We start from the raw sequence: 13124 nt of genomic DNA, 5'->3' as shown, positions 1-13124 counted from the left end.
AACATCTCAGTTCTCAAGTTTGGTGGCGCATTGGAGAGGTAAAGAATGGTTATTACTTCTTACCTCACCAATGTCTATGGGCGGTAGTGACCACTTACAATCAGGTGGCCCATTTGCTCGTCCACCTTTTTTTTTAACGCTGGAAAAACGCATTACGCGCTTCCTCCACGGGAACAGTGGGGGGGGTATGTGGGACTCGCCGGTGTCCAAGGCGCCGAGTGCGCCCCGAACATCGGAATACCCACTAAAAAACCAGCGGTACCCTTTTCGTCTTAACGAGGAGCGCCACGGGATCGCTTTCGCATGCTACCGTGGCTTGCTCGTCCGCCTGCCCATAACATAAAAAATACCTTCAGTATATTTATTACATATACATAAATTGAAATGAATTGTATTAGAAATATGTGTATGTGCATATAGCATTATGTATCAACATATTTCTATCTTTGGAATGGTATACTAACTTATATTTATTGCAATAAACATCGCAATAACGCTTTAAATTAAATAAGGCTTAAGTTGGATTAACTTTCTTTATCTAGTTTAAGCTAGGTAAAGAAAAATAAAAATATATATATTTTAAATTATTTATTAACGTTTAAAACTTCTAAGCCCACACGATACTCTCAATCCAATCAACAAAACTGGAAACTCTGGTGTAGACGCCGGGCTGGTTGGATCGAGCGCACCCAAAGCCGAATGACGTCAAACCGATCACATAGTGTATTGACCCTTCGTCGGATTCAGGAAGAGGTATTTTCATTTGAAGAGGTCCGCCCGAATCACCCTGCAATAAAATTCATTTTATTCAACCACAATGTTTTTTTTTTATATACTCCACCTGATGGTAAGTGGTAGTAGAGTCCAAACGCGACGACAGCCGGTACAGTCAGGAAGAATGTTTTGCACTAGCCGCCTCCGCTTTGCCGGCCCGCACGATGGCCTCTTCACGCCCCGTTAGAAGGAAACCCAACCCGGGTTAGACTTATGAAGGAATGGGGAAAGCAGGAAAAGAGAGAATAATTCCTCAGAACACTCGCCGTGGTACAGTTGATAGAAAGCGCTTAGCGCTGCTATCTCTCGACGCAATTGTAAAGGCTCGAGGGTGTTTGTGACCTTTACGTCGCCAATAATGCTGACCGCACGTCGCTGCAACCGGTCCAAGGCCTCCAGTAGGTACTTAGCGGAGCCATCCTAAAGTTGCGAGCAATATTCAACGCAAGACCGTACCTGTGTTTTATACAATAGGCACAGTTGTTGTGGCGTGAAAAAACGCTGCACCTTGTTCAGAACTCCGAGTTTCCGTGATGCTGTTTTTATAACAGCCTCGATGTAATCCCTTGGACTAAGGTCGCAGCGAACGTCAATCCCCAGCATGGCGATTTTGCTTTGTATCACCAGCGGAGTACCACAGAGGTAGGCAAGAGCCGAAAATGGTAACATTTTCGCTGTGAGAGCGCATACCTGTGTTTTCTTGGCATTAAGCTCAACAAGTTTATCAGAACCCCATTTCGCGATGAGTTCTAACGACCATCGAGTTCAATGATAAGATCCTTCCGCCGCTCCTCAATTTCCGCTCACCCAGCCACTACGCGTCCGTGGTATCTACCACGCACTATACTATCGTCTGCATAGCAATGTATGTTCCCAAGAGAAAGCATTTCATTCATCATTGATATGCAAAAGAAAGAGTGTGGGAGATAGCACAGATCCCTGGGGGACCCCAGCATTCACTACATAGAATTGTGAAGCGCAACCATCAACTAAAACACGAAGGCTAAGCTTGTGTAGGAAACTAGCAATCCAGATGCAAAGCTGAGCAGGCAGACCATATGCCGGTAGCTTGGAGAGAAGACTTCTGTGCCAGACCCTGTCGAAAGCCTTGGAAATATCGAGGCTGACAGCTTACGATCCCCCATGCTTGTCGATAGCTTTACCCCAGAGGTTGTAACGTACACTAGAAGATCACCTGTGGACCGTTTTGGTCGAAACCCGTACTGACGATCATTAATTAGACAGGGATCTTCTAGGTAATGGATCAGTTGCTTATTTAGTATCCGTTTCATCACCTTACAAAGTACTGAGGTGATAGCTATTAGCCGATAATTTGCCGGGTCAGACAGATCCCCTTTTTTGGGAACCGCTTGCACATTAGCTCTTCTCCAAGCCACTGGTACACATCCCGAAGAGAGAGAAAGTTGGAACAGGCGCGTTAACACAGGAGACAGCTCCGCTGCACACTTCTTCAGCACTATGGCTGGTTTTCCATCGGGACCGCTAGCTTTCCGTACATCAAGTAATTGCAGCTCTGCACGCACATCACGTTGCCTGATTTTGATGTCAGGGTTCGTGTGGCCACACGAAGGTATTGTTGATGGCAGCGCACTACAATCATCGATCACCGAGTTATCGGCAAAGAGTTTAGCCAGGAGATCGTCTTTCTCTTGCGGACTGTGAGATAGCGATCCGTCCGGATTTCTGAGCGGTGGCAGTGAAGGTTGGCAGAAATTGTTTTGCACAGATTTGCTCAGACACCAGAAGTTACGGGAGCCCCAAGTACGCGAAACAAGATCATGACCAATCTGTACAATGCGCTGTGCATCCGATCTCGTGTATGACTTCCTACAGGACTTGGAGTTTTTGTTGTAGTTTGCTTCATTTGCTTTGATCCACGCGCGATATACGCGTACATTTACTCATGAGATCTGAGCTAGGAATGTAGTATTCTAATCCCAACATGATCTCATCAGCAAGGTTTCTTCCAAGGGACTGACGCATAGTAATTGCGCATACCGTCTCAATCTGCCGACTTATAGTACCAAAAGCGACGTTTGCATAGCGCTTATGGCGGCAATTTGGCCTGTGGCACTTTGGTAGATATAAGGCTGTGATCCGAAGAACCAACTAGAGCTTGAACCACAACCTAATATTCCACCGGGTGAGAAGTTAGCAGAAGGTCCAGTAGAGAAGGCGCTTGCCCATCAATATCTGGGATCTTTGTTGGCTAATCAACCAGTTGGGTTAAGTCATGTGTGAGAGTAAAAGCATGAACAGTCCTTTCAGCATGGTCAGTTTTGAGAGACTTCAACCATGATTCATGGTGAGCATTAAAATCCCCCAATAAACACCAATTCCGCGTTAGGAAACTGCTCTTGGTCTAAGATGGTCAAAAAATCGGCTTCTCTGCAAGTCACCATTGTGAGATCTGGAGAGGCACACGTAGACTCGACTCTGACGAACCAGGTCCACACGTACCACCAACATGGAGAAGGAGGGGTCCTCCAAGCAGCGCAGTCGGTGACAAAAAACATCCGTCCTGACGAACAAGCATATTCTGGATTTCGCTTTGAAGGATTCTTCAAGCATGTAGCCGGGATAGTTAAGGTAGCTGGTATCGACAGGACGGAGTATTTGTGTCTCCGTGATAAACAACATTGCTGGCCGTGCTGTCTCGAGATGGTGGTGCACAGCGTTGAGGTTGGCATGGAGTCCACGAATGTTAGAGAACTCGACCTCAAACAGCGTGAGTATGGTGGGGGTGTGCAATGCTGAACGACCGTTATTTCTGCTTTGTTGCACAAGGATAAAAGGGATAGGCAAAGTGTGGAGGCGTGTTTCTCCAAGTGGTTTCCATAAGGGGAAAATACACTGATCCGCCGGACGGAAGTGCCCCCGAACTCCCCCGGAAATGGCCGGTCTCCACCTTCCGGTCACCAAAGGGCAGGAAGAGGGGCAGTCTCATGATCTCGTAGGCACACTCGGGCCCCTGTACTCTGCCACGGGCGGCCAGCGAAACAGCCGTTTCTTCGGGTCTCCCTGTCCAGTAGGTCAATACAGTTTCCCCCGGCATTGGTTAAACAGCCGTCTCCAATGGACCAATACCTATCGCGGCAATGCTTGCTAGGGCACTGGGGTACAGCCAGTGCCCGAGCAAGCATGGCTGACCTCGAAACGCGGCTGCAAGCAGCCACTTAACGAGTTTTTCACCATACGTATGGTGGTAACAAGCCAGGCGGATGTTTAGCATCCTACCACCAGATGAGCAGATGGTCGTTCAGATATCCCTTAGTCACCTTTTACGTCACCCACGGGAAAGACAGGGACAGTAAAATGTATTCTTTGTCCGTCACTGCAAAGATACAAATATAACTATAACTAGCTTACACCAGCGGCGTCACAATCGTAAGCTTTGAGTTAAATCACTGAGTTCTCATTTCTTATTCTTCATACATTAATTTGTTAAAATCACCTGAAATTGTTTAACAATTCGAAGACAGATTGTCCCTGCTTCACGCAAGTACAATGAGGGTATGTAGTATCTGGCATACTGTTATCACGAGAAAAACTCGGGTCCTTTTAAAAAAAAAATATTTTATTAGTACAGAAATAAATTCTAATATAAAGTCAAAAAATAATTAGGGGATATGAAACTCGGCAAGTGTTTACAGTTCCGCGATCAAATCCGAACTGACTAACTTTAATTACTAAATGAATATCTAGAAGATGAAGAGGCTGATTAAGCGTATATTTATCACGAACATTAGCATTGTAGGGATGTAACTACATTCTTGGAATTGGGATTTCCTCCATTTCTTAATTTTGAATCCTGATGTATTGGTGTTTGTAATAATTGTTTTCGATTTAAAGTTGACAATTGCCGAATTTCTTATTTATCTTAAAACAAATAAAAATAACACAATTGTACAATAGGTAAGTATAGAGTAATGTGAATCATATTTTAAAAGCGGTTTAGACCCATTTATTATTTTATCAATATCTGTCATTGATTGGTCCTTAGCGACATTTGCAAGTTTTTCTAAGTTTATTTCCACTCATTTTATTGGTTTCAAATTTGATTCGAGAGATTTAAATTTCATTTTATCACAGCAAGGGTCATTAATTAGGTTAAAGTCGGACGTTATTGGTTTAACAATCATGTTTTTATAATTTCTAGTTGAAAATTCCTTGTTTTTGTAGAAGGCTTTGCAATTAAGCGGTAAGTTCAATATACCAGTACCTAATACTTTAAAATCTAATATTTAATATTTGTGTTTGTCATTCGACAGTGAGCTTAACAGACTCGGTTTCAATGAATAACCATCTGTTATCAGTCAGTTCTTGCCACATATCGAGTTTTCCATGAATTATTTTAGTTTCACATTGTTTAGGTAATTTATATAAAACATTACTCAAAATTTCTGTTTCACAAGTAGGAATATTTTGAATTGAATATACATTATGTTTATTACAAATATGAATTTGATTAACAACTTTAATACAATCTTTTCAATCATTAAAATACACATATGTTGTCTTATCTCTACTTATGGCTATGTAATTACAATTCGGAATTACCATCGCATAGGAATAAAGGTGATGTCTGTCATGTGGAATCGCTACAGGTATAGTTTTGTACAAACTGTATTCTATTCCAGTAACTAAGGGTATCTTAATTACAAATACAATTTTCTTATCTACATAATAACATGATAGTTGTGCTAAATCAATTAAATAATGTATATATTTAAAGTTATTATAAAAACTTAAAGGCAATTCTGAATGCTTAACTAAATTTCTAATATTATGAGACAATTCCTCATAGAGTTGTTTCGGTGTAATAACAGATGGATGGATCGATGATATTCTCGATTTTAAATGATAGGGTAAATAAACTAGTTTATAAATTTCGTTCATCTTCGATTCTACATATAGTATCGGTGATGTATTGGATAAACTGTTTACACCAATATTTAAGGATTCAATAGCGCTATTCAAACGAGCTTCATTAATTTTAATTGCTTTTAAAGTTTCGTTATGATCATTTATGGCTGCGTTTGTCTTGAGAATTTTATCTTTAAGAAGAGAAGCAAGTTTTTTACTATGATCATCTACAGTTTGAATTTGAACAAATAAAAACAAATAAGAATGACTTCATAGAATTACAATTAAGTTTTAATATATTGTAATAAATATTTATGAATTATATAATTATGGGATGTTTTAATACTAATATATATATATATATATATAGTTTTTCCACAGGAAATTTTCACGATAACTGGATAGTAGATGGAAAATCAACTCACAGAAATAGTTTCATACACTTCATCGTTGGTTTGACTGGAATCTAGATGTGAAGCCTTGATTAGGTGTGAGGACGACGTCAGGATGATATCACCGTTAGATCGGTGCTGGATATGAAGCCGCGTCGGGCGTGTATGTGCCAATAGCTGAATGCCGCTCACCGCACAGTGGATTCTATCAGTGACTCAGGATGCCGGGATATTTCCGGCTTAGAATCGTCTAATTCTATGACCTTGGTTGAGTTCGGATCAGGAACTTCTGGATCACTTACACATACACTGAACACTTACTAGAACTTGCACTATTTATTAGGCACTATAAAATATTTTCTGGGATCCCACCCCTGCCAACAAAATGTTATCACGAGAAAAACTCGGGTCTTTTTCATCTAAACCTTCCCCATTAATAACTCCATCCATTTGTAAAAACCGCATGAAAGAATTTTCGGTAGATTTTGAGTCAGATAGACAGACAGACGCGGTTGAGGGACTTTGTGTAATAAGATGTAGCGATAAATTAAATCCTTACTACGATCTCTTTAATATACACTACACTTTATAGTTTAATATTAAGTGTTCGTATATTAAATGTAAATTTCTTTATCCTTCGATTATTATATCAAAAAACGATTATGATAGTTCAGTTGTATAATAATTAAGAGTCTAGACTCTACAGTCTTTCAGATCTTTTGGTTTCGAATAGTTTATCCATGTATATATTTTTATCTAATATGTTTTAAATGCAAGAATTCTATTTTTTCTCTTCACTACCATAAAAATTGACATTATAGGATAACTTATGACTAATTAAAAAACATGAACTTTAAATATTATTACCTAGACTTTGATGTCCTATGTAAATTGATAATAATAATAACAAAACTTGTTTTAAAATTAGTTTGGGTGTTGGTACTAATACCGTTGCATACAATGTCTGAAGTTAATAATTATTTTACTTGTCTGCTAATTATTGTATAATTTTTTCATCGCATTTTTAAAAATTTAACATTCAATCCTTCGTATAATTTATAATAAATTACCACTTATAATTAGAAAAATAAATAGTATTTTTAATCGAACAGATGAAAATGAGAAAGCAATCTTTTGTACTGATAAATTAGCTTCGTTCAGAAATAGCTTACAACAGAATATGCGCCATAGTATTTACCTTACACGTGTCTACACCGCCCGCCAGTTTCCCGGCGCATATCTGATGCTCCTGAATTCCACACCAATGTCTACTGCGAAACGGGCTCAGCAAATCGTCACACTGCTCTGAATCTACGATATCAACTACAGCTGCTTGTAATTCCGGAGATACTTTTTTTGTAGCTGAAATATTTTATATTACCGATTAAAAATCTCGTGTCACGGTGTTTGTGGTCGAACTCCTCCGAAACGGCTCGACCGATTTTTATGAAATTTGTTATGTTTGTTTGGGAGACATGAGAATAGGTCGTAAAGTATATTTTATACCACTAGGCAATAAGGGTGTCCCTATCCAGATTTTTTTTGCTATTTTTTTGTCATTTTTTTAATTTTGTATTTTATTTTGATTTAGCGTCAAAAAATACTTATAAGCCCAAATTTTCACCCACCTAACCCATCATCACATTTTTTATCACGATTTTAGTATGAACAATGTCCAAATAATTTAACCGTCGTTTTTATTTCAAACAAAACGAAATGATTCATAGTGTTGAATGACAGATGGCGCTACGTCCGCCTCATCGAACTTCATCCAGCCATGCACAAGTCATTCATTTGTTATGTATCACGATGCAGTGCGTGCAAAATTTCATACGATTGGTTTTAATTTATAAGAAATATTATATACGTCTTTTATGATTGTAAAACTTAAAGTAAAAATACATTTTCGGTATACTGTTTTTCATCAGTAAGTACTATTTGCGTGTGTTTGTTATAGTGAATAATGCCAGCAAGACGCAAGATATGGACCGTCGAACGAATAAAGCAACAAACATGAGAAATGGTAGAGCAGAAAGAACAGACGAACAAATCCAACAAGATACATCGTATAAAAATATATATAAAAACTGTAAATTGCTAATAATGTAAAGACAGTTTTGAATCGATTGAAAGGCAATAAAAAGACGCTTTTGCCTCACTGTAATTATAAAAGGATTAATTTGAATAATATTAATTACGAGTCAACGATGCGATAGCGAAATAGCCAGCGCAAAGATTTCGTATGTTCCATTCGTATGTACTATGATTATCACATATTCTACCACCAAAAAGCAATATTTAGTATTGTTGAGTTCCGGCTTAAAGGGCGATGGAGCCAGTTTACCTACAGGCACACGGGGTAATTTAGTTCCCAAGGTTGGTGGCGCATTCACGATGTAAGGAATGCTAAAAAAGCTCTGTCTCATAAGGTGGGACGAATATAAGATGAGTCATAACTCACACACAAAATCCGTAGACAGAACCTAAGAAAACAATAATAATAAACACATGAAAAAATTCGCAGGGTAGTGCTTTATGCATATATGTATAATGACAATCGATAAGTAGCAAGGCCAAACGATGTCCGTTTATTTACTATTACTTATTTACGAATTTACCATTCAATATTGTCATGATCTTTTAATAATGACTTGTTAGGAAATTTATTGCCAGTTCTTCTCAGTTGAAAGAATATTCTGTGCGTTGTAAACAAAAACTTCAAATTCGAAAGATGATTCATGAGCATCGAAATGCCTACTACATAACTACGTTCGATAAAGTCATTTTATTTTAAATCATATCTGTGAAGGCATCCTTTGGCATAATTGAAATATAAGAATTTATTTGCGTTTTCAGTGGATCTTCGCAATATTTAAACAGGTTATCAACTTATGTATAGTATGTAACATAAGAAAAGTAATCATGTTTTTTTGTAATTTAAACAAACTAATTATAAAAACTCAACAATATGAAAACAAAATAAATACCTGTTTCAACAACCCCCCATCCAGTTAAAGTAGCTGATGTTCCAAGATCGTCAGTACTAAAGTTACTCCATAGGCAGGCTGGTTGCACGTATTTTGAAAATTCACTAATTTCAGCTATTTCAATTAGCGCTATATCATAATACCTTTTTGGCGCCGCATACAGCGGGTGTGAATATATTCGCAAAATTTTAGCGTCTATTGGTTCATTCAAGTTGTAGGCCTGTGATAAAACACGTATACATACATATTTGGTGTGAATTACAAATCACAAAATTAAGTTAAATTTCAAGTATTACATAATAGTTTTCACTGGTGGTAGGGCTTTGGCAAGCTCTAGGTAAGTACCACCCACTCATCAGATATTCTACCGCAAAACAGCAGTACTTGGTATTGTTGTGTTCCGGTTTGAAGGGTAATTAGAGACACAAGGGACATAACATCTTAATTTCCAAGGTTGGTGGTGCATTGGCTATGTGAGCGATGGTTAACATTTCTTGCTATGCCAATGTCTATGGGCGTTGGTGACCACTTACCATCAGGTGGCCCATATGCTCTTCCGCCTTCCTATTATATAAAAAAATATGTTTATTAGTATTATCAACAATAAAGCAATACCTTAATCGATGATAATAATAACAAAACAACTTAAATACATAGCTACGCCTATATTCCAGTAAATATTTTTGTCGTGTCAAAAATTTAGTATGTTAACATACCGTGCCGCGAATAGCACGTAAAGCCATTGTTGCGCTGATTTCTTGTCGGACTGTCTTCTGATTGGATTATGAGAGTCAGGGAATAGCACATGGCACTATAATATGTTTTGCGCAGTGGGCTAATCTCTCTCGAGTTTGGCCGCCATGGATGAAATCGGCAAGTAGGTCATCATCATAAGGTGAGTTGCTGGTATAAATATAGCAAAGTTTTGGAATTTCATTATGTTAATAACATGGAAATCATACTTACGATGTCGATAATATTTTTGTCCCCAAGTCTGACAATCTCAGGTATAGGACTCGCTAATCTCGAATCACTTCGTGATTTTGTACAATGTGCGGCAGTGAGGGTAAACTTCGAGCTGATGAGTGTGCACCCACACATAAATATCCATGTACCGTGAAAAACCTTCCATCCGACCGCGCCCTTAAAAATTATAATTTTGAGATACAATTATTATCAGAGAAAAGTATTATAATTCACAAACTATGTTGGATGTTTTAACGTTAGGTTTGAGCCTATACAAAATATTTGAAAATAGAACATCTGTGATCTGTCTATTATATTCTATGTTATTAATAACATACTAAATTAAAAAAAATTAAATTAGACTTTAAAAAATCTGCACATACCATATGTGGAAATTCCCCAGGGAATGTATCTCTACCGCCTATTACAGTAATATACGGTACAATTTTCATGCTCTTACTTTGATATAATTTTAAACCTGTACAAAAAAAACATGGTAATATTTTGAAGTTAAAAATAATTTACAAGTAATTTGAGGTCCATATTGTGTTGTCAATACAAATCTTCAGGTCAATCGGTTGGGTGGAACTTGTTTCAAATTAATTGCGATATTAGATACGCACACACTAAAATCCAGAATAAAACTTACATTCATCGCTCTTTTTATTTTTATTTTCTCGGTTTGTTCTTTCCCATATATATTCAAAACATTCTGGAAACAAAATATTTGTATTAATTCTATTTATCCTTTCTATTTCATCATCATCATCATCACTCGTTTCATCTGCGCATTGTGGCAAACTGCATGGAAAAAGGATTTGACTATGACTGCCCCTTGGATTGGTTCATGGCACTGTAAAAAATGTCCATCATTAGATTTTTATATCGGCGATAGTAACAACAAATTTATGATGGCTTAGATTAAGCCGAGATGGCCCAGTGGTAAGAACGCGTGAATCTTAACCGATGATCGTGGGTTCAAACCCGGGCAAGCACCACTGAATTTTCATGTGCTTAATTTGTGATTATAATTCATCTCGTGCTTTACGGTGAAGGAAAACATCGTGAGGAAACCTGCATGTGTCTAATTTCACTGAAATTCTGCCACATGTGAATTCTACCAACCCGCATTGGAGCAGCGTGGTGGAATAAGCTCCAAACCTTCTCATCAAAAAGAGGAGAGGAGGCCTTTAGCCCAGCAGTGGGACATTCACAGGCTGTTACGGTTAGATTTTCATTAAAAGGAGGAGGAGCCTGTGCCGTTTAATTTAGTACAAGTAATAATTTTCTATGAGATTCTCTTAATGATTTTGATTATATATCTATTATATATAGAAGGCTTTATGTCGGATGTGGTAGGGCTTTGTGCAAGCTCGTCTGGGTAGGTACCACCCACTCATCAGATATTCTACCGCAAAACAGCAATACTTGATATTGTTGTGTTCCGGTTTGAAGGCTGAGTGAGCCAGTGTAATTACAGGCACAAGGGACATAAAATCTTAGTTCCCAAGGTTGGTGGCGCATTGGATATGTAAGCGATGGTTGACATTTCTTACAATGCCAATGTCTAAGAGCGTTGGTGACCACTTACCATCAGGTGGCCCATATGCTCGTCCGCCTTCCTATTCTATAAAAAAAAAATGTGCTAATGAGTATAAGGAGATTAAAGATTGAGAAAGCCTTACAAATAAACGTAGCTTAGCACCTAAGTTAAAGAAGAAGACAAAGCATTTAGTTAAACATCACCCGCTAAACTAAGTTTATAAGTTTAAATTTATAGTAAGGCCGTTAGTGTGATATTAATACAGGCAGTTACATTATTTTACCTCAGTATTAGCGTATATTTAATAAAGCGATTATATTATTTAAAAAAGATGTCATTACTAGCTTCACTTATCCTGCGACCTGGTTTCCTGAAATCTGGTTTAGGTGGGTCATATTTGCATGGATCGTCCGTCGTACTTGCAGGAGTTGAGGTCACAAATGGAGGTAACAAATCGAGGTTGTAATTAGCCTAAAAAGGTGAGATACACATATTTTTAAAATAATAAACGACCCGGGTAGTGTTGATCGAATTATATTTGTTATAATATAATAATAATAATACTTACAACAGTTTGTTTTTCATGTTTATTAAGCCAAAGTTGTATCGGGTTATGCTGAAAAAACAGTTTGCCAAATTAATTAATCTACCTATAAACAGAACTAGCTAGTCGTCCCGGCTTCGCACGGGTAGATAGTAAGTAAATGTATTTTAGATAGGATTTGCGTAAAATTCGTTCTTAGTAAGCGTCTGCGTCGGAGAAGGAGTAACTGTGACAAATTTTAAGTCAATCAGGGCGATAGATTAAGAGATCTCGTGATAAGTGGTATTTCGCATAAATATATTATATATATGTCAAGGATTCAAATGGATTGCCATTTAAATGGCCGTTATTGTCGTCCAATATGTTGATTTTATTAAATCAGTCGTCCGGCGCTGGCGCTTTCCTGAAAGCAAGAGACGAAGAGACCAAGGAGATCGCTCGACAAACGATCACACGCGCTACTGACACCATTATATTTTATATTTCCATCAGTCGGCTGCATAATAAAAATATTCGTTTCATATTTTTTTCACAACTTGACGTCTGAAAACCGACTAGTAACCCATAAGATGTCAATCACGTTGTGTGGTGTTGCTATTCTAATAAAATTAGTGACTTCGTATACCCGCTTAAATTTCTTATCTCTGACATATATAGATCAGGCTAAATATTATATTATATTATTTAGCCTGATAATACAGCTTAGTTAGATAAAATATAACGTTTATCTACTGTATTACTCGACAGCAGTTTAACAACGTCCTAAGATATGATTATTTAATAGACAACTCATATTTCACAACTTCATTGAGGTCACTTTGAAATAATTGTTATACTACTGAGGTCAAGTCCGTCATTTACTATTTTATGACACAGTAACTGTCTACTTGGCAGCATACCCCGAGGCCCGTATCGGATTGCTGTTCCATCGGTTCGAAGACTGAGGGAATATTAAACATATTAGTGCACCTGTGTTTGCGTACAAATTTGGGTACTATATTGGGTATCTAGTAAGTTAATAGTCTGCAGCA

General features: G+C 37.9%; 1 protein-coding gene across 2 annotated transcripts in view; it reads right to left on the bottom strand.

Annotated features, from left to right (window-relative positions):
- Nucleotides 1–575: 575 nt before the first annotated feature.
- LOC126773378 (serine protease snake-like) overlaps nucleotides 576–13124 on the bottom strand; it is a 41938-nt gene continuing 29389 nt past the window's right edge. For both annotated transcript variants that reach the window (XM_050494311.1, XM_050494309.1), the window contains exons 3-10: nucleotides 12118–12165; nucleotides 11891–12020; nucleotides 10656–10718; nucleotides 10390–10484; nucleotides 10007–10183; nucleotides 9041–9260; nucleotides 7252–7415; nucleotides 576–787 (exon numbers count right to left, since the gene is read on the bottom strand). In XM_050494311.1, the coding sequence (XP_050350268.1) occupies nucleotides 608–787; nucleotides 7252–7415; nucleotides 9041–9260; nucleotides 10007–10183; nucleotides 10390–10484; nucleotides 10656–10718; nucleotides 11891–12020; nucleotides 12118–12165 (1077 nt within the window). In that variant the 3' untranslated portion in view covers nucleotides 576–607. The remainder of the gene's footprint in view (nucleotides 788–7251; nucleotides 7416–9040; nucleotides 9261–10006; nucleotides 10184–10389; nucleotides 10485–10655; nucleotides 10719–11890; nucleotides 12021–12117; nucleotides 12166–13124) is intronic.

Source organism: Nymphalis io, chromosome 14 (assembly GCF_905147045.1).
Source record: "Nymphalis io chromosome 14, ilAglIoxx1.1, whole genome shotgun sequence".
Lineage (NCBI taxonomy): Eukaryota > Metazoa > Arthropoda > Insecta > Lepidoptera > Nymphalidae > Nymphalis > Nymphalis io.
This window is presented reverse-complemented; position numbering and strand designations above follow the sequence as displayed.